Below are 16,372 nucleotides of genomic sequence, written 5' to 3' on the forward strand. Positions count from 1 at the left end.
ATCCTTTGCAAATTAAAATAATTGATTTATTAATTTCATTTTATTATCAATTATTATAAGAATTATCAATGAAAATGATTCGTAAATCTTAATTGGATTGGATTCCTTTAATTAATAATTATGATATTTATAATGAAAATGATTAGTTGTAGTTATTCTAAATTTTCATAGGATTCCTTAATCTATTAGGTTAATATTTATGATAATTATCGGTGAAAATGATTAGTTGTAATCAATTTAAAATTCAATAGGACTCCTTAATTCAATATGTTAATTAATAATTATGGTTAGATTAGTTATAATCAATTTAAATTTCCTTAGGTTAATTAATAATTATAATATTTATTAATAAAAATAATTAATTGTAGTCCTTTTAAATTTTAATAGGATTTGTTAATAGATTAGTTTTAATTAATTCAAATTTTAATAGGATTTATTAACTTAATAGATTAATTAATAATTATTAAAAAAATTAGAATAAAATAACTTTAGTTAATCAATTGATTTGATAGCTGAGTGTTTTTGTTTTTTTAAATATCATATCCATCATAACATAAAAATTTAGCTTAACTACGAGTAGTAAGGTCTTTTTATTATTATTATTATTATTATTATTATTTATTGTTATTGAAATGCATATGTGAAGGGTGGTCATGTCTTTATGAGGCGTATGCAGCAACGTTTGTATAGCTGTATTATGACTTTTAGGATGGCGTTTGAATAATTTTGGAGACCCCTTCACCCCTACCTTGGCACGTGTCATGAACGGATCTCTAGTATGACACTGACAACCCTTTCTTTTTATCTCCTTTTTTCTTCCTCGATTTTAACGCCTAACCATCCAAATTTCAAAGCTACCTCTTTATTTGTTTTGCTTTTGGATTTGTGCCAAGTTTTTTTAGTTTCTAATATTTGTCCCTGGTTTTTTTGTAGAGTTTTGATTATTTTTTTCAATTTTATCATTCAATTGTAATTTCATTGCCCATTCTTTCCTTTTTCTTTTTCCTTTTTATGCAATTTATATTGGTTTTTAATTTCATCATCAATCCAAAATTATTATATATATATATATATATATATATATATATATTTTAATTTAATCCTTATTCTTTTGATTTATTTTGTTCAAGTTATTTTTTTCTTTAACTTCACTCTTCAATAAAAAATTTATATTTGTCCTCTAATTTATTTTTTATTTTGATTTTTATCCCCATTCTTCTAATTACTACTTTTTTTTCTATTATCCTTTTGTATTATTGATTTTGTTTTCAATTTTATCCTTTAATGTTTGATTTACTCGAGATTGAGTTTCATGGTTTTTCCATGTATGATACTTTCAGTCTAATGACTTGGGTCATGAGTTTAAAAAGTTAATGTGGGTCGACATGTTTTTTTTTTCTTTTTTGATTTCATCGTTCAATATTTTTTTTAAAAAATGGTTTTGTGTTTTTCTTCAATTTCTTTTTTATTTAAGTTATCTCAATCTTATAACATGGGCCACGAGTTTTGCAGGTTAATCTAGGTTAACTCGCCTCTTCTTATCCAGGTTACATATTTATCATATTATCATGGGTTGACTCGAATTGGTTTTTTATCCATTTTTTTTTATCCAATTTCATATTTCAAAAACAATTTTACCAGGTTATTGTGATTATTTTTTTTAATTCCATTTACTATTATTGTTATTTAATTTTTTTAGCTTAATTAAATAAAACTAGCTTATTAAATCCGGTCAGGACTATAATCTAAATTATTAATTTTTTATTTAAAATATATTTATAGTATTATAAAAAAAAATGTGGATTCGTAGCATACCACATGCACAAATTTAAGTAGCAATCTATATATCAATATACAACTTAGAGGCCGCTTGATATTGTGTTAGCTGTTATTTTTTAAAGTGTTTTTTATTTGAAAATGCATCGAAATAATATTTTTTATTTTTTAAAATATATTTTTAACATCAACACATCAAAATAATATAAAAATATAAAAAAACTTAATTCAAAATAAAAAAATTAATTTTTTTTAAAATCACTTTTAAAATATAAAAACAAACTGCTATTATTAATTATTTATTTGTTATTAATTATTTATTTGATTGCGATACCTTGTTACTTTTTTTTTTTATTTTTTGTCATTTTATGTTACTCAACAGTTCAACAGTGCACATGCAAAGTCATAGAAACGTGTGAAAATTGGCCTGTCTCTCTTTCTCGCGGAAAAAAAAAATACACATATTGCAAATCAGCACAAGGATTATTGGCCTGATAAATTTGTCATGTAGAGTCAGAGAAGCATCTCATCACGGCCACCACTGCTACTACGCCCACTAATATTCCAAAACAACTTTTTTTGTCCTCATTTTCCTAACACTTTCTTGAGCTTTGCAAACATCACGCAACACCATCGTTTGCTTGTTTTACTTCCTGTACCATATAAATCCAGGCCTCGCTTCTTTCATAAAAATCTGTTCTTTTTCTTTGCCCTCAAAGAAAATTCAAAATTTACTATCAACAAGCATTCTTGGTTTTGAGAAACAAAACCATGAGTTTGTTTAACTGGGTTTCTTTGGGGTTTTTTTTGTATTTGTTGAGTCCAATTTTAAGCTTAAATGGGTCATCAGATATCCCTTCAAGGTTTCTCAATTATGCCAAAAAAGAAGAGCTATTTGATTGGATGGTAGGGGTAAGGAGAAAGATACATGAGAATCCTGAATTGGGTTTTGAGGAATTTGAGACTAGTAAGCTTGTTAGAGCAGAATTGGATAAGATAGGTGTTAAATATAAACACCCACTTTCAGTTACTGGTGTTGTTGGCTTTATTGGGTCTGGTAAACCTCCTTTCGTTGCATTAAGGGCAGATATGGATGCTCTTGCTATGCAGGTTTGGTTTAACTTCATTTTTTTTATATTTTTTTTACTTCTTTTTGTTAGTCTAATTGTGTTAAATCAGTTTGATTCTTGTAGGAATGATAATATATATTCAATTCTATCTTTTATTTCATTGAAATGAGTTTTAATTGAATTTAGAAATATTTTTTTTATATGACTTTTCAGTTGCTGCAAGTTGGATTTCATTGAAATGAGTTTTAATTGAATTTTGAGAATGTATCCCAGAAGGGTGAGATCTAGTTGCTAGCTGTTTTATTCTTCTTTTTCTTTTTCTTTTTCTTTTTTAAACTGGGACAGTTTTTGTTGATTTTCTTATCTTCTGTAAGTTGACTTAAATATTTCTGTCGAAATTTGTTACCTTCATTAATTATATTGGTTTTCTAGAGCGACAACCATTTACGCACAGCATGTTGTACTTTTAGTTTGGATTCAATTGACCCTTTTGTAATTGGTGAAATAAAGTTCCACGGGAATTGATTCATGGGTACTTGAATGACAGGAAATGGTGGAGTGGGAGTACAAGAGCAAAGTTCCTGGGAAGATGCATGCTTGTGGTCATGATTCTCATGTTGCAATGCTTCTTGGTGCTGCAAAGATCCTTCAAGACCATCGTGAAGAGTTGAAGGTTTGTTACTTTGTTTGGGCTTGCTGTTACTGCTGTTATATATGCGCAAATTATTATCCTGTAGCGCTCTTAAATCCTGACAATTTTTTTTTCCAAGTATTATGATAAGTTTTTTTAGCAATAGCAGAATCTTTTTCCTGAATATTTGTGCAGTCATTTACGCATTGTTCTTCAATGTCCTCGTTTTCTTCGACACCAGAGTTGTTGAAACTGGATCTACTACCCAGCAAACCTTTGTTTAATTGAAGATTTTCTACTTTGCTGCATAATTCATCCATTTAATTTCCATTGTGTCAAAGAAATTGATCTATCTTCCCATGGAATTCTAAACTCCTTTCATTCATGGAAAAAAAAAGAGAAGAAGAAGAAGAAGAAAGAAAGAAGGAATTCTAAGTTACTCTACCAAACAAGTAGCAGACTTTGGGAGAAAATGACCTAGCAATTTACTTCATTTGCTTTAGCTTATTATATTGGAGAAGAGCATAACACAAATGCCACACAAAACACGCACCATGGTTGTTAAAAACAGGTTCCAAATTGTAAAATCTCATGCTTTTATTTGCCAAACATAAAAAAAGAACAGAGCTAACATGGATAAAAAAATTAATCATGAGCAAAATTGTATGCGACTCTCTTGCTAGCTCATTGAACTTGATAATAATGTGAGTTATAGGCTGGTTTTAATGAGTTCGAAGTGCTCCCTTTTTGGCCCATTTCCATGTTGATTGAGCTACTTTTTAAAGTTTGCACATGTTGCTTTGCTATATTTTTTGTTGTTTCTATCTTTAACATGCAAGTTTCTATATTTAACTTAAGTGATATCATAGGAAAAGCACTCTTTGTTTCATTTCTTATATTTTTATTTGTATATCTATTTCCCAATCAGGTATTCAGGTTATGCTATCTCTTGATATACTTATATAGAAAATAGAGGACTAAAAGCGGTATTCCCACTCCTTTTATTGTTATTTTCACTTCTTGACTTCTTTTAGTGACTAAACTAACCCTATCTATATTATTTCTTAAAATTGAATAAAAGACTTCCTAACATAATACAAAAAACAATAAATTAAATGCTAAATTTAAAATTGTATCTCAATGACATTGTTGATTAAGTATATATATTTTCTTACATGAATTGATATTTCATTACAAAATGGATTGTTAATTTTTTTTTTGTTTCATTTTATTATTTGTAATATATCCTCGTACAAAAACTATGTTTATATTGCTGGTATCCTATGACAGTATTTTGTATCATCAACATGCTTATGTAGCATATTAACAATTTTTATTTTATTGAAAATACATTTTCATTATAAAAAATTATGATGTTTAAAATATTATGAAATTTAAATGTGAAGAAAGACACTCTAAATAGGATTAGTTTGTCTGTCCATAAAACTTTGGAGTGGGAATAGCTTAACCCTTAATGTAATTGAAAAGAACACAACAAATAGCAAATACGTTTTATAGCTTTTCCTGCATATTTATTTACTCTCCAATCTCCATAGTGCTGCAATAAATTTGCAAAGTCTTTTATTTAAATAGATTTGTTTTATGGTAAAAATCTTGACCTTGTAAAATACTTATAATATTTCTTTCCTTCGTGAGTGTTACTGTTAATTACTTTTTAAATGAAACATTATGTGTGAGTTAATATCACTTTGAACTTCTGTCGTTCTATCTTTTGGGGACAGATTCTATGTTTTATTTAAGCATTAATAGTTTATGTGAACTTTGTATTTAACTATGTATTTAAACATGATTTTGGTCTTTTTAAAGTAATAACATCATTAAATTTTGTTTAGAACTCTTATGTTTTTATTTTTTGTATTTGATATTAGGCTTTTGCATTGTAGGTAAACTCGTGTGTTTTCATGATCTGAAGTCATTAGAACCTAAAATGATCTGGATGAATTTTTTTTTTTTTTTGACAACCTTGATGCCCACACAAGCCAAACTCACTTCATTTTTTCTCCACACACACATCACTAATGTTTGGAGTGCACGCTTATCCTCTCGTCCTCTGGTGCACTTTCTTAAAATTACATGGAGCACACACAAGGAGCTCTCACTTGTTATACACATAAGTAACAACACACATGCAGCACACTAACAAAATGAACCATGTTTGCTTATGTATACTAAGTTGATGTCAGTTCAGATAGCTAACTTTTCTAGCTTGGTTTTTTGGTACAACTAATTATAGAGAAATGTTAGCTCATCTCGTGTTCTACTTGTTACAATTCTTTTCAAATCTCATTGCCTGCAACTTGGTACTAAGCTTGCTCTTTGTAAAGACCAATTTATTAATCACTAAGAAGTTTTTTTATTTGATGGCATGGCTAGCATTTCAAATACTTTCTTTCCACAACCAGATTAGCTTCATGCATTTATGGCTGGCTCTGCTGCTAGTTTTAGAGTCCCGTGCTGAAGTTTTTCTGGGCTAAATTTTTCGTCTTCTGGGGAAGGAAGATCTAAGCAGGTTTCATTTACATTATTTGGATAAAAGGGGAAAACTTTAATCTTTGAGAGGGGCTAAACTTTTGGATAGAAGAGCTAAACATGTTCAAAAAGTATGTTAGGGGTGAAAGGGGGTAAATTTTTCATCTTCAAGAGGGCCTCGGTAAAATTTTCTTGGGGGGAATTGAGCAAATTTTCAGCTTCGGGCCCAGCATTTTGCATGTTCATGTAGACAAGTTATACTGAAGTAATATGTGGAGGAGGTGGTGGCACTGACCTTGTGATTTTAAATTTTCTATTCTTTTACTTAAAGTACTCATTGAAGCAAGCCGTTAGATGTACAAAGAAAGAATACTTGCAGTATTAGAAGTGGATCTGCATTTTTTGTAAGAGCTCGATTGAAATTCCTTGAAGTAGCAGCTCAAACATGCCAATAATACTTTCCAGCTAACAGATAATGACAATAAGCTCTCTGTTAAAGTTTAGATATTGTTTGGTCTGCCATAGATGGCCATTCACAACAGTATTTTCTGTATATACCCCTATACCCCAAAACCTTTACTCTGGTGGAATTTGGAAGCTACCTGATGAGGACACCTGACCCACATTGCAAATTACACGAGTATATGGACAAAGATATAAAAGATGGCCCGGCTTATCACTCTTTGGTTGGGAGATTGAGCCCATCTAGGTCTTTTTCATTGTTTTTGTTTTATTTATTTGGGTTATTTATGTTAGACAATTTTAATTGATGGGTTGAGCCCAGTAGTTGAGTATTTTAGGGTTATGCTATTTATATTTTTCTTTTTCAGTTTGGGAGACAATTTTGATGAATTGATAAAATAACATACTATTTCTCCTTTGAACTTTCTCTTCATCCTAGCTTTTTTTTCCCTACTTTTAATTCTTGGCTTTCTTCTTTCTTTCTCTGCTTCTAGTTTTCTTTAGCTTTTTGTTCCACATCACAACCTAATGAGTTATGCTGTTAAACTACTAGGCCAGGACAGGCTGCTCTTTGGTTTCAGACCCTGTGCTAGTCCCTCTCTTTGCTATTCTTTGAGAACTCTTCAGCTCTCAAAATTCAAAGAGAACAGGAGCTTTGTGGTTCTCTCTCTTATGCTTCCTCCAATTTTCTTTGTTCTATTAGGGCACAGTTGTTCTAATCTTCCAACCAGCAGAGGAAGGAGGTGGTGGTGCAAAGAAAATGATCGATGAAGGAGCATTAGAGAATGTTAATGCTATATTTGGCTTGCATGTTGCCAATAAGTTACCAATAGGAGAAGTGGCCTCCAGACACGGTCCTCTACTGGCTGGGAGTGGATTCTTTGAAGCAGTAATAAGTGGAAAAGGAGGTCATGCCGCCATTCCTCAGCATTCAATAGATCCAATACTGGCAGCTTCCAATGTGATAGTTAGCTTACAACACCTTGTTTCACGTGAAGCTGATCCACTGGACTCACAGGTGCACATTTTGTTTTCTTCACATTACATCAACTCTTAACTCTTAATGCCTTTTCATTTGTTTTTCATAATCTTATTGAGAAACAGTATAATTTTTGTTTTAAGTTCCTCTGTTTTTGCTTCATGCTATAATTCTACAAAGCATTTTATTTTTGAGGATTGCTTCTGTGCTTTTCATTAGAGGGTTAATTTACCACCTTGTTGTGCTTGAACATGGCTTGGTTTTTCTTGCAATATTGAAGCTCTTTAGATGAGAAGAGTTCTGTTATCAAGATGTTTTGGATATTTTTGTCTTTTACAGTTATGATTGTGATTCTGAAAAGTACCTCCTCAGCTTTTGTTCAAATGTGGCCAGCTTAAAACTAATTAATTGTTAATCAATTAGTTTGAGAAACCTAAATTTTATCAAGTGATCAAGCTGCGCTGATTATCACAATAATAAATAAGAATAGAATATAGAATTACATGACTTGTTCCTATGTCTACTATATGGATGCTATTTTGCGATTCAGATTTGGTTGATGCATGAAAAAGATTGAGAAAGGTAAGTAATTTAATCTGATTGGCGCACCAGTTTCTTTTTTATATCACTGAAAAAAGAGACTTGCCTTTTCTGTTAGCAGATAGGGACAATGCTCGGCTTGTTGAAGTGATTGAACATTGTTATTCATACGTATTCACTTTTTATATTTTGGCACTGTTTAATTTGAAGTTAACATGCAGGTGGTAACAGTTGCAAAATTCCAAGGAGGTGGTGCATTCAATGTTATTCCAGATTCTGTTACAATTGGTGGCACCTTCCGAGCCTTTTTAAAGGAAAGCTTTATGCAACTTAAGCAACGTATTGAGGAGGTATTGCTGTTGAATTATGAGCAAATATAACTATGTCTGAAAAAATTGTATTGAATTTCTTGTTTCATTTTTTGTGGACAAAAATCTTGTCTAACCTTTTTGATCTGCGGATCTTTTTTCCATGCTTCGTCTTCGGAACTAAAAATGGTTTTCCTTCTTTATCTCAGTGACTAAAATTTAACTTGGTATGCTTCTCTGTTGTATTCTCAACTTCTATTCAGGTTTCCATTTGCTTCCTTATATTTCACCATGACCAGTCCTGTCTCTCTTTAATTACAGGTTGTCACAGGGCAAGCTGCAGTCCAACGGTGCAAAGCAGTTATTAATTTCCTTGAGAATGAAAAACCCTTTTTCCCTCCTACCATAAATGATAAATACTTGCACGATTACTTCCGAATTGTTGCTAGTGATATGCTGGGCATTGACAAAGTTAAAGACATGCAACCATTGATGGGATCTGAGGATTTTGCCTTTTACCAAGAGATGATACCTGGATATTTCTTCTTTATTGGAATGCAGAATGAGACACACAAGCAGCTTCAATCCCCACACTCACCTTACTTTGAAATCAATGAAGATGTGCTTCCTTATGGTGCTGCACTTCACGCATCATTGGCTGCTAGGTATCTTCTTGAATTCCAACCAGAAGTTACCTTGCCTGAGGAAAATGATCATGATGAACTGTAAGGCACTTTTTAGCTGACTTCATAAATAATATAAATTTCTCGTTACAAGCGATGAAAATTTTCAGGACAACTCTCTGTATTGCTTCTGTTGTAAATATGACTTGTTATTCAAGTTAAAATATCCTGTTAAATCACTTGCTACAGGTTCATCGTTATCAGAATGCTTAAATCTCTCTCTTAGTTAAGTTTTGAGGAACAATTTGAAGCTATATGACGCTACACCTTCTAGTTACATCAATATTGCAAATCTTCCGATGTCATTTCCAGCTACTCGTTCATTTTGTTCTATAGAAACCTTACTGTACTGTGATTATTCATCAGAGTTGAGGGATTGTGCTAATCACGGTGAAATGGATGCACACATGCATCTGAACTGGCCATGTTTGTTTTAAAAGCCCCAAAACTTTTGTTGGCAAGTCTAATAGTGGTTCTAAAGCGCTTGGAGCAGCAACCTTTCTTGCGAAGAGAAAGCAAACGGTGCTTGGCTGCTTGTTACACAGGCATGATTGTCCTTCAAACATCCTCTCGAAGAATTCATCTGTGATATAGGACTGAGCACCTCCCCCCTGACCAGTTCTCCAAGAGACGTGGAAGTTGGAGGCTCGGCATTGTAGGGAAGTAGTGCCCATGCACATATCTTCTCAATTAGATGACATCTTCACCGAACCTCTTGGCAGAGAGGCATTCTGTCATATCCTAGACAAGATGAGGTTTATCTAATCTACATGCTCCAACTAGATGGGGGGAGTAATGAGATTTCTAGAACAGCTATCTCCCTTAAATCATCCTGTAAATCATTGACTGTATTCTCTCCTCTTGTACCTCTGATACGGGGATTATATTATAGATAGCTGTTATATGAAATGAAAATTAAGCCTATAGATAGTTGTTATAAGAAATGAAAATTAAGCCTTTTGGCAAGCACTTAGATTTATTAGATCCTACAGCTACTTCAACAAATATGCAGAAATTCTTGCCTGGAGATTCTTGAACGTCACGGTTCTTGTTCTCTTATTTAATTTGCTAAGAGATCAAGTGAGGAATCCCATTAATTAATCGTGGCATCCAAAGAATGATATTGACTTCGATACAAGTTGGAGAACGAAGAGAAACAATAGTAAGAACTAAAGTTTTGACGAGGTTAGGTCTCAAAATTTGATACATACAACAAGTGATTGATTGGAAATGTGATGAAATTACGTTGTGATATATTTACAGTTTTAAAAGTATTTAAAACTTTATCTTGAAACATTGGTCATGAAAATGTTACAATTTGTTTTCAAACCACAACATTTTTAAAATTATTTTGAAAGTATTTAGTTAATCAATGCACACTATCACGCCTCTAAATATCAGGCATAGACATGCCCATATCTTCTAGCATTCCACCCGAGATAATATGAAGGTTAACTTTACAAATTCACCAAAATGTTTAAATATCCTCATTTTATAAATGATCACTTAACAACATCAAGTTCTAAACATGATAAATATCACTAAAAAAAAAAATACTCACAAAGATCTTATTACAAGTTCTAAAAAATATTAATAATGAATATCTAATCACAAGTCAAAAGATGTTCTTCATTAAACAAAAGTTCTTAAGCATAGCTAATAACTTAAACTGACAACGTCAACTTCATAGCTCGAAACTCAATAACACCTCTACTTTAATCCTCCACATATCTAAGAAGAGAACATAAGATGACCAAGCTAACCACACTCTAGCAAGTAAATCTACACATACTACCAGGCCAAGCACAAGTTTCACACACACACATATTGCATTAACAATAATAAAACAAAAACTTAAAATAAAAATATATTAATAATTCATAGTTCACAAACACATACCATAAAACAAGTCATCAATACATGCTTTTACTTGACATCCAATTTTATAAATACAACTTTACTCTCAAATCAAATTACTACGACCATATTATACACGTGACCAGGTCATTAATTGACTATTCCTGACCAACTATTATAACTGGTTGGCAAGGGCCATTGCCAATTATTATAACCTATTGGCTGGCCATTATAACTAGTTCTAATGTCAACAAATCCACTCACCGGTGATCATTACCTCAATCTTAGCCATTTGAAAGCTAATATGCAACTATTTGAAAATCCATTTCAAAACATTTTCTTTCATAAATTAGGTTATAAAACATTTTTATAAAAATTCTATACATGCATTAACAAACATCATATATAAGCAAATAAATTTGAGCATAACAAGTGTTTGATCCTGTTTTAAAGAATGTAATATATATAGTAGGGAAAATACAAAATAAAAAAAAATTATTTTGTTTAAAAATAATAGTTTGTGAAGATCTATTCATCTCCTTTGTTTAAACAACCAAAGTCCAAAATATCAGCTCAAACAACCTATTCACAAGCATATAACCCGTTAAAATCTCTCTAACATTTGATTAAAATAATTTGGCAACTGAATATTTCCTAATAAGAAAACCATAACTCCTAGAAAATTTAGAATTTCATTCTACTTTTTGGGTTGTAAAATAGTATTAATTACATTTCCATCCATATATGATTCACCATGTAATTCCTTTTATAAAGTTTATAAAAGCCTTGAAATCATTCCTTGAAGTTGTTTCTAGATAGCTTGTGTATCCTTTACTTTTTTCACCTTAACTATCTCTACAAAAACTCATATTAATACATCATTTATGGTGTTAGAAACTAGACAAAATAATAATTTTAGTATAAAATTTGGGTAAAAAAATAAATCTATTCAATATAGTTTTTGGATCGACTACAAACCTCTGTCAAATACTTAAACTAACAACTTTTCACTTTTATACCTAATACTTTTAGACCATTAAATAATTATTAAGCACTCTTAATACATCTTACAATATCATAGAATCTATTATATTCATTATATTTGATCATTCATACAAATAAGATTTAACTTCTTGAACTTTATGCACCTTTTATATAGCAAAAAAACCTTAATCCATCCATAATCTTTCTACATAAAATAGATTCATATTTCTTACCTTGAAATTAAAAAAAAAATGGAACTTCAATCACTCTAGGTCAATATGCTTTACTCCTCTTCTCTATACCTTTTGAAAAACAAGTGACTTTTAAGATTTATTTTCTCTAAACTATCATGAAGTTTGTAAAACTAGGTTGTATAAACTATATGGTTCCATCTTTTCTTTTATATAAATATAGGGCTACATGAGCCTAATTTTTTTTCTACTTAGTACAAAATAAAATTATATATAAATTTGGTCTTTATAATACTCTAGCCTAAAAATATTTGGGTTAGGGTATTACATTCTTCTCTTCCTGTAAAAGTTTCATCCTCAAAACTTGACACACCTTCATTCTCAAATAGATAAGGATATTTTGCATGTATATCTTCCTCTTTCTCCTAAATTGCCTCTCATGATATATGGTTAGACCATTGCACCTTCACAAATAGAATAATTTGATGCTTTAATATTTGATCTTTCCGGTTTATAATCTAAATGAGTAATTCTTTATAAGTCATATCTTTTTAAGCCTGCAACGGCTTGTATACCACAACATGACTTAGATAAGGAACATACTTCCATAAGGATACATGGAACACATTATGAACATTGAATTACTCCGGTGGTAAGGAAGTTCTATAAGCAACTTCACAAATCATCTCTAGGAACTCAAATGGTCCTATATAGCTCAACTTTCTTTGCTTATCAAACCTCATAAACACCCTTAATAGGAGATACCTTTATAAGAACATAATCACCATAATTAAACTACATATCACTCTTTTTTTTATTAGCCTAACTCTTCTGTTGATTCTGAGCTATCTTAAACTTATCGTTAATTAAATTTATTTTCTCCATAATAACTTACATAATTTTAGATCGTAACAACTTTTGCTCACCAATTTCATCCCAACACAAAAAAGACTTGTACCATCTTCCATACAAAGCTTCAACAGGTGCCATCCCTATACTCGTCTGGTAGCTATTGTTATATATAAGCTTCACTAAGGTAAATGGTGATCCCAATCGCATTTGAGATCATTCACACTAGTTCTCAATAGATATTCCATAATCTGATTATTCTTAGTCTGTTCATCAATTTACTTGTTAAATACAATACTAAATTTCAAATATGTCTTATCTAACACAATATTAATAGGAACACCATATAAAATAACAATTGTATCCATATACAATCGTGCCAAATCACAAAGTAGAGTAGTAAGTTTGATAGGAAGAAAGTGAGTTGACTTAGTAAGTCTATCAATAATCACATATACAGTGTCACTGCCTTTCTGTTTTTTTTTCTTTTTTTATCTTGGAAACTAAGAGTGAGCAAAAAAACCAAAAAATCGATTAAACTGAGAAAATCAGAAAAAAAATAACTGAAAAAACCGAACCGTGAAAAAAAAACCGATTAAACCGATTAGAATATTTAAAAAACCGGTCGGTTCGGTTCGGTTTCATAAGCCTGAAACTAAAAAACCAAACCGAAATTAATAACCGAGCCAAATTGGAAAAAAACCGAGCCAAACTGAAAAATACCGAGCCAATCAGTTGGGTTTTGGTTTTTGCTCTAAAATAACCGAACCAAAACCGGTCGGTTTAAACCTGTTTTGGGTTTTTTTAAAAAAAAAATCAGTTTGGTTATTTTTTAGGTAAAAACCAAACCGAACAGAAAATAATCACCCCTATTGGAAACCCTACCACAAAGTCAATTAAGATGTACTCTCATTTTCATTCCAGAATCTCTAAATGTTGCAACAATCGTATTGGTGTTTAATGCTCATACTTAACTTGTTGACAAACTAAACATGTTGAAACAAACTCACTAGTTTCTCTCGTCATATTATTCCACTAAAATATTTTCTTCAAATCCTAATTTATCTTCTTACCACCTGGATGAAAGGTGAAACGAAAACCATGAGTTTCATCCAAAATATGCCTCTTGAATTCCACATCATTCAAAAAATATAATCAATTCCTAAACCACAAAGTACCATCATCACATATCATACAATCATTTTTTAACCCTTTCTCTATCTCTTTCCTAATTTTACAAAGTTCACGATCCTCAAGTTGCTTCACCTTTACCTTCTTTATCATTTATGATTGAACTATATTATATAAACTCTATGATTTTATCTTTTTTATATATATAAATATAGGACGACATGAGCCTACTTTTTTTTTCTACTTAGTCCTCTATATATATATATATATATTAAAATTTTGGTCCTTATAATACTCAAGCCCAAAACTATTTGGGTTAGTGTTTTAGGTTCTTTTTTGCCTTCTTCAACTAATGAATAACACTGTTTATTTTTTGACAATTCATTTTGGTCCTCAAAGTTTTATTTTAGGTGATTTTATTCTAATTTAAGGCCTCTGATTTCTTAGTCAATGGTGGAATAAGAATAATAGAGACTGAAATAAAAAAAGGCACCATCCATGTTTGGAGTGTCAGAAGTTTCGGGAAATATATATTTTGGTCCTCTAACTTTAAAAATAATGCAAAATATATGATTTAGTGCTTCAATTTTTTTTCAGATTCAATTTTGATACAAAAGTTCATTTTTGTTATTTTTTAGTCTCTTATTGAGAGAGGTCGTCGAATTCCAGTAGTAAAGAAAGAAAAATATTATTGACACCAAAACAGTTGATGTTTGTGTCAAATGGTTCCATTTGATGATGGGAGTTCATATTAGGTGTTTTTTTACCTTTAAAGTTCGTGAAAAAACATATTTGAGCTTGGTTTGATTTTGGGTTGATTTCAGTTTTTGAGATGATTTTTTGGTTTTTTAGGACAATGATAGGGTTATCACAGTTTCTAATGTGTTTTATAGCTGTTTTGGGTCAAAAATGAGTTGAAAAATAGGTTTTGAGGTAAAAAAAATAAAAACTTAAGCCCTAATTTTATAAAGTTAAATAACATGTAAACCTGCGAACCAGGTCCACCAGCTAAACCTATGAACATGTCCATGGACTTTATAAAGTTTAATAATATAGTTTTTCTCTAACAATATTTTTTTACTATATGATAAAAAAAATAGATGATAAAAAAATCACGTTCAATTAAAAAAAATATTCCACTAAACTCGTAAATCAGGACAACTTAAGTTACTTTGGTAAACCTGAAAGCCAAACTAACCCTATAGAGACAAAAGAAAAGGAAAACAAATACAAAGCTAAATTCTCAACCACCTCAATATTAAAAATGAAATTGACGAAAACAAATTTGAAAAAAAAATCATAACAAAAAAAAAACAAAAGGAAAAAAAAGAAGCAAAATATTATGGATTACCAAGCTCAATTAAATAGAAAAAAAAAAAAAAAAGATACCCCATCAAACTTGTAAACCAGGACAACCTGGTTTACCCTAACAAACTTACAAATCAGGACAACCTGGTTTACCCTAACAAACTTACAAATCATGCTAACCCTATAGAAAGACAAAATAAAATAAAAAAAATTACAAAGCCAAATCCTAAATCACTCCAATATTAAAAGATGAACTTGACAAAAACAAACTTGAAAAAAAAATCATAACAAAAGTTCAATAAAAAAAACAAGAGAAAAAAAGCAAAATATTGTAGATTACTATTATAATCCACTGCGTAATAGGTGCAGGTGAATAGTAGTTTCCCACACCTTTTAGTTCGGTGGCCTCACAGGCCGCACCAAATGTTTTTCACAAAAATAAAAAAATTCATAAGACAATTATGTTTTTGAAAAAGTGAGGGAAATTTAACAACGAGGTTAAATCTTGAATAATTTGATAATATAATTAAAAAAATAAGATAACAAAAAAAAAAGAATTGTTTTTTAAATATTGCCCTGGGCAAAACTGTTAAAAAGAAAATAAGACCAAGAAAATGTTAACCCTTTTAACTTTTTGAATCCTTAAAATAAGTCATCAAACCAAAAATACTATAAACTTGAATTGGAGGGTGAAATTAAAAATTTCATAAAAAGATGAAAAAAAATAAAAATCTAATAAATAAGGATCAAGTTGAAAACATCAATATATTATATATAAAAAAAATTGAACATGGAGAATTTCTCAACGTGTTTTTTTACATAAAAAAATCCTAAATGTAAATTGAAAACTTTATGCATGTATATAATTAAATAAATTAAGAACCATTACGTAAAGAATTTTAAAAAAATTCTTTTAAATACAAAATTGTAAAAACTGAGAACAAAATGTAGATTAAAATATTTAATATCGCAATATAAGTAATTTATTTGGTTGTGTTTAATGAATGTTTTTTATTAAAATCAATTTGTAATAAAAATCGACGCACACATAAAATTTATTAAATAAAATAAAAAGAAAAAACCTACTAGTCAAGGTTTCACATATTAAAAATA

At 30.3% G+C, this 16,372-nt stretch overlaps 1 protein-coding gene across 1 annotated transcript; it reads left to right on the forward strand.

Moving 5' to 3' along the window:
* Window positions 1–2,253: 2,253 nt before the first annotated feature.
* LOC7478181 (IAA-amino acid hydrolase ILR1-like 4) lies at window positions 2,254–9,139 on the forward strand. The gene is made up of 5 exons (XM_002303183.4): window positions 2,254–2,886; window positions 3,394–3,519; window positions 7,133–7,447; window positions 8,170–8,298; window positions 8,578–9,139. Exons 1-5 carry the CDS (start codon window positions 2,548–2,550, stop codon window positions 8,983–8,985), a joined length of 1,317 nt encoding a protein of 438 aa, XP_002303219.1. The 5' UTR covers window positions 2,254–2,547; the 3' UTR covers window positions 8,986–9,139.
* The last annotated feature ends 7,233 nt before the right edge of the window (window positions 9,140–16,372 follow it).

The sequence above is a fragment of the Populus trichocarpa genome, chromosome 3 (genome assembly GCF_000002775.5).
Source record: "Populus trichocarpa isolate Nisqually-1 chromosome 3, P.trichocarpa_v4.1, whole genome shotgun sequence".
In the NCBI taxonomy this organism is placed as follows: Eukaryota; Viridiplantae; Streptophyta; class Magnoliopsida; order Malpighiales; family Salicaceae; genus Populus; species Populus trichocarpa.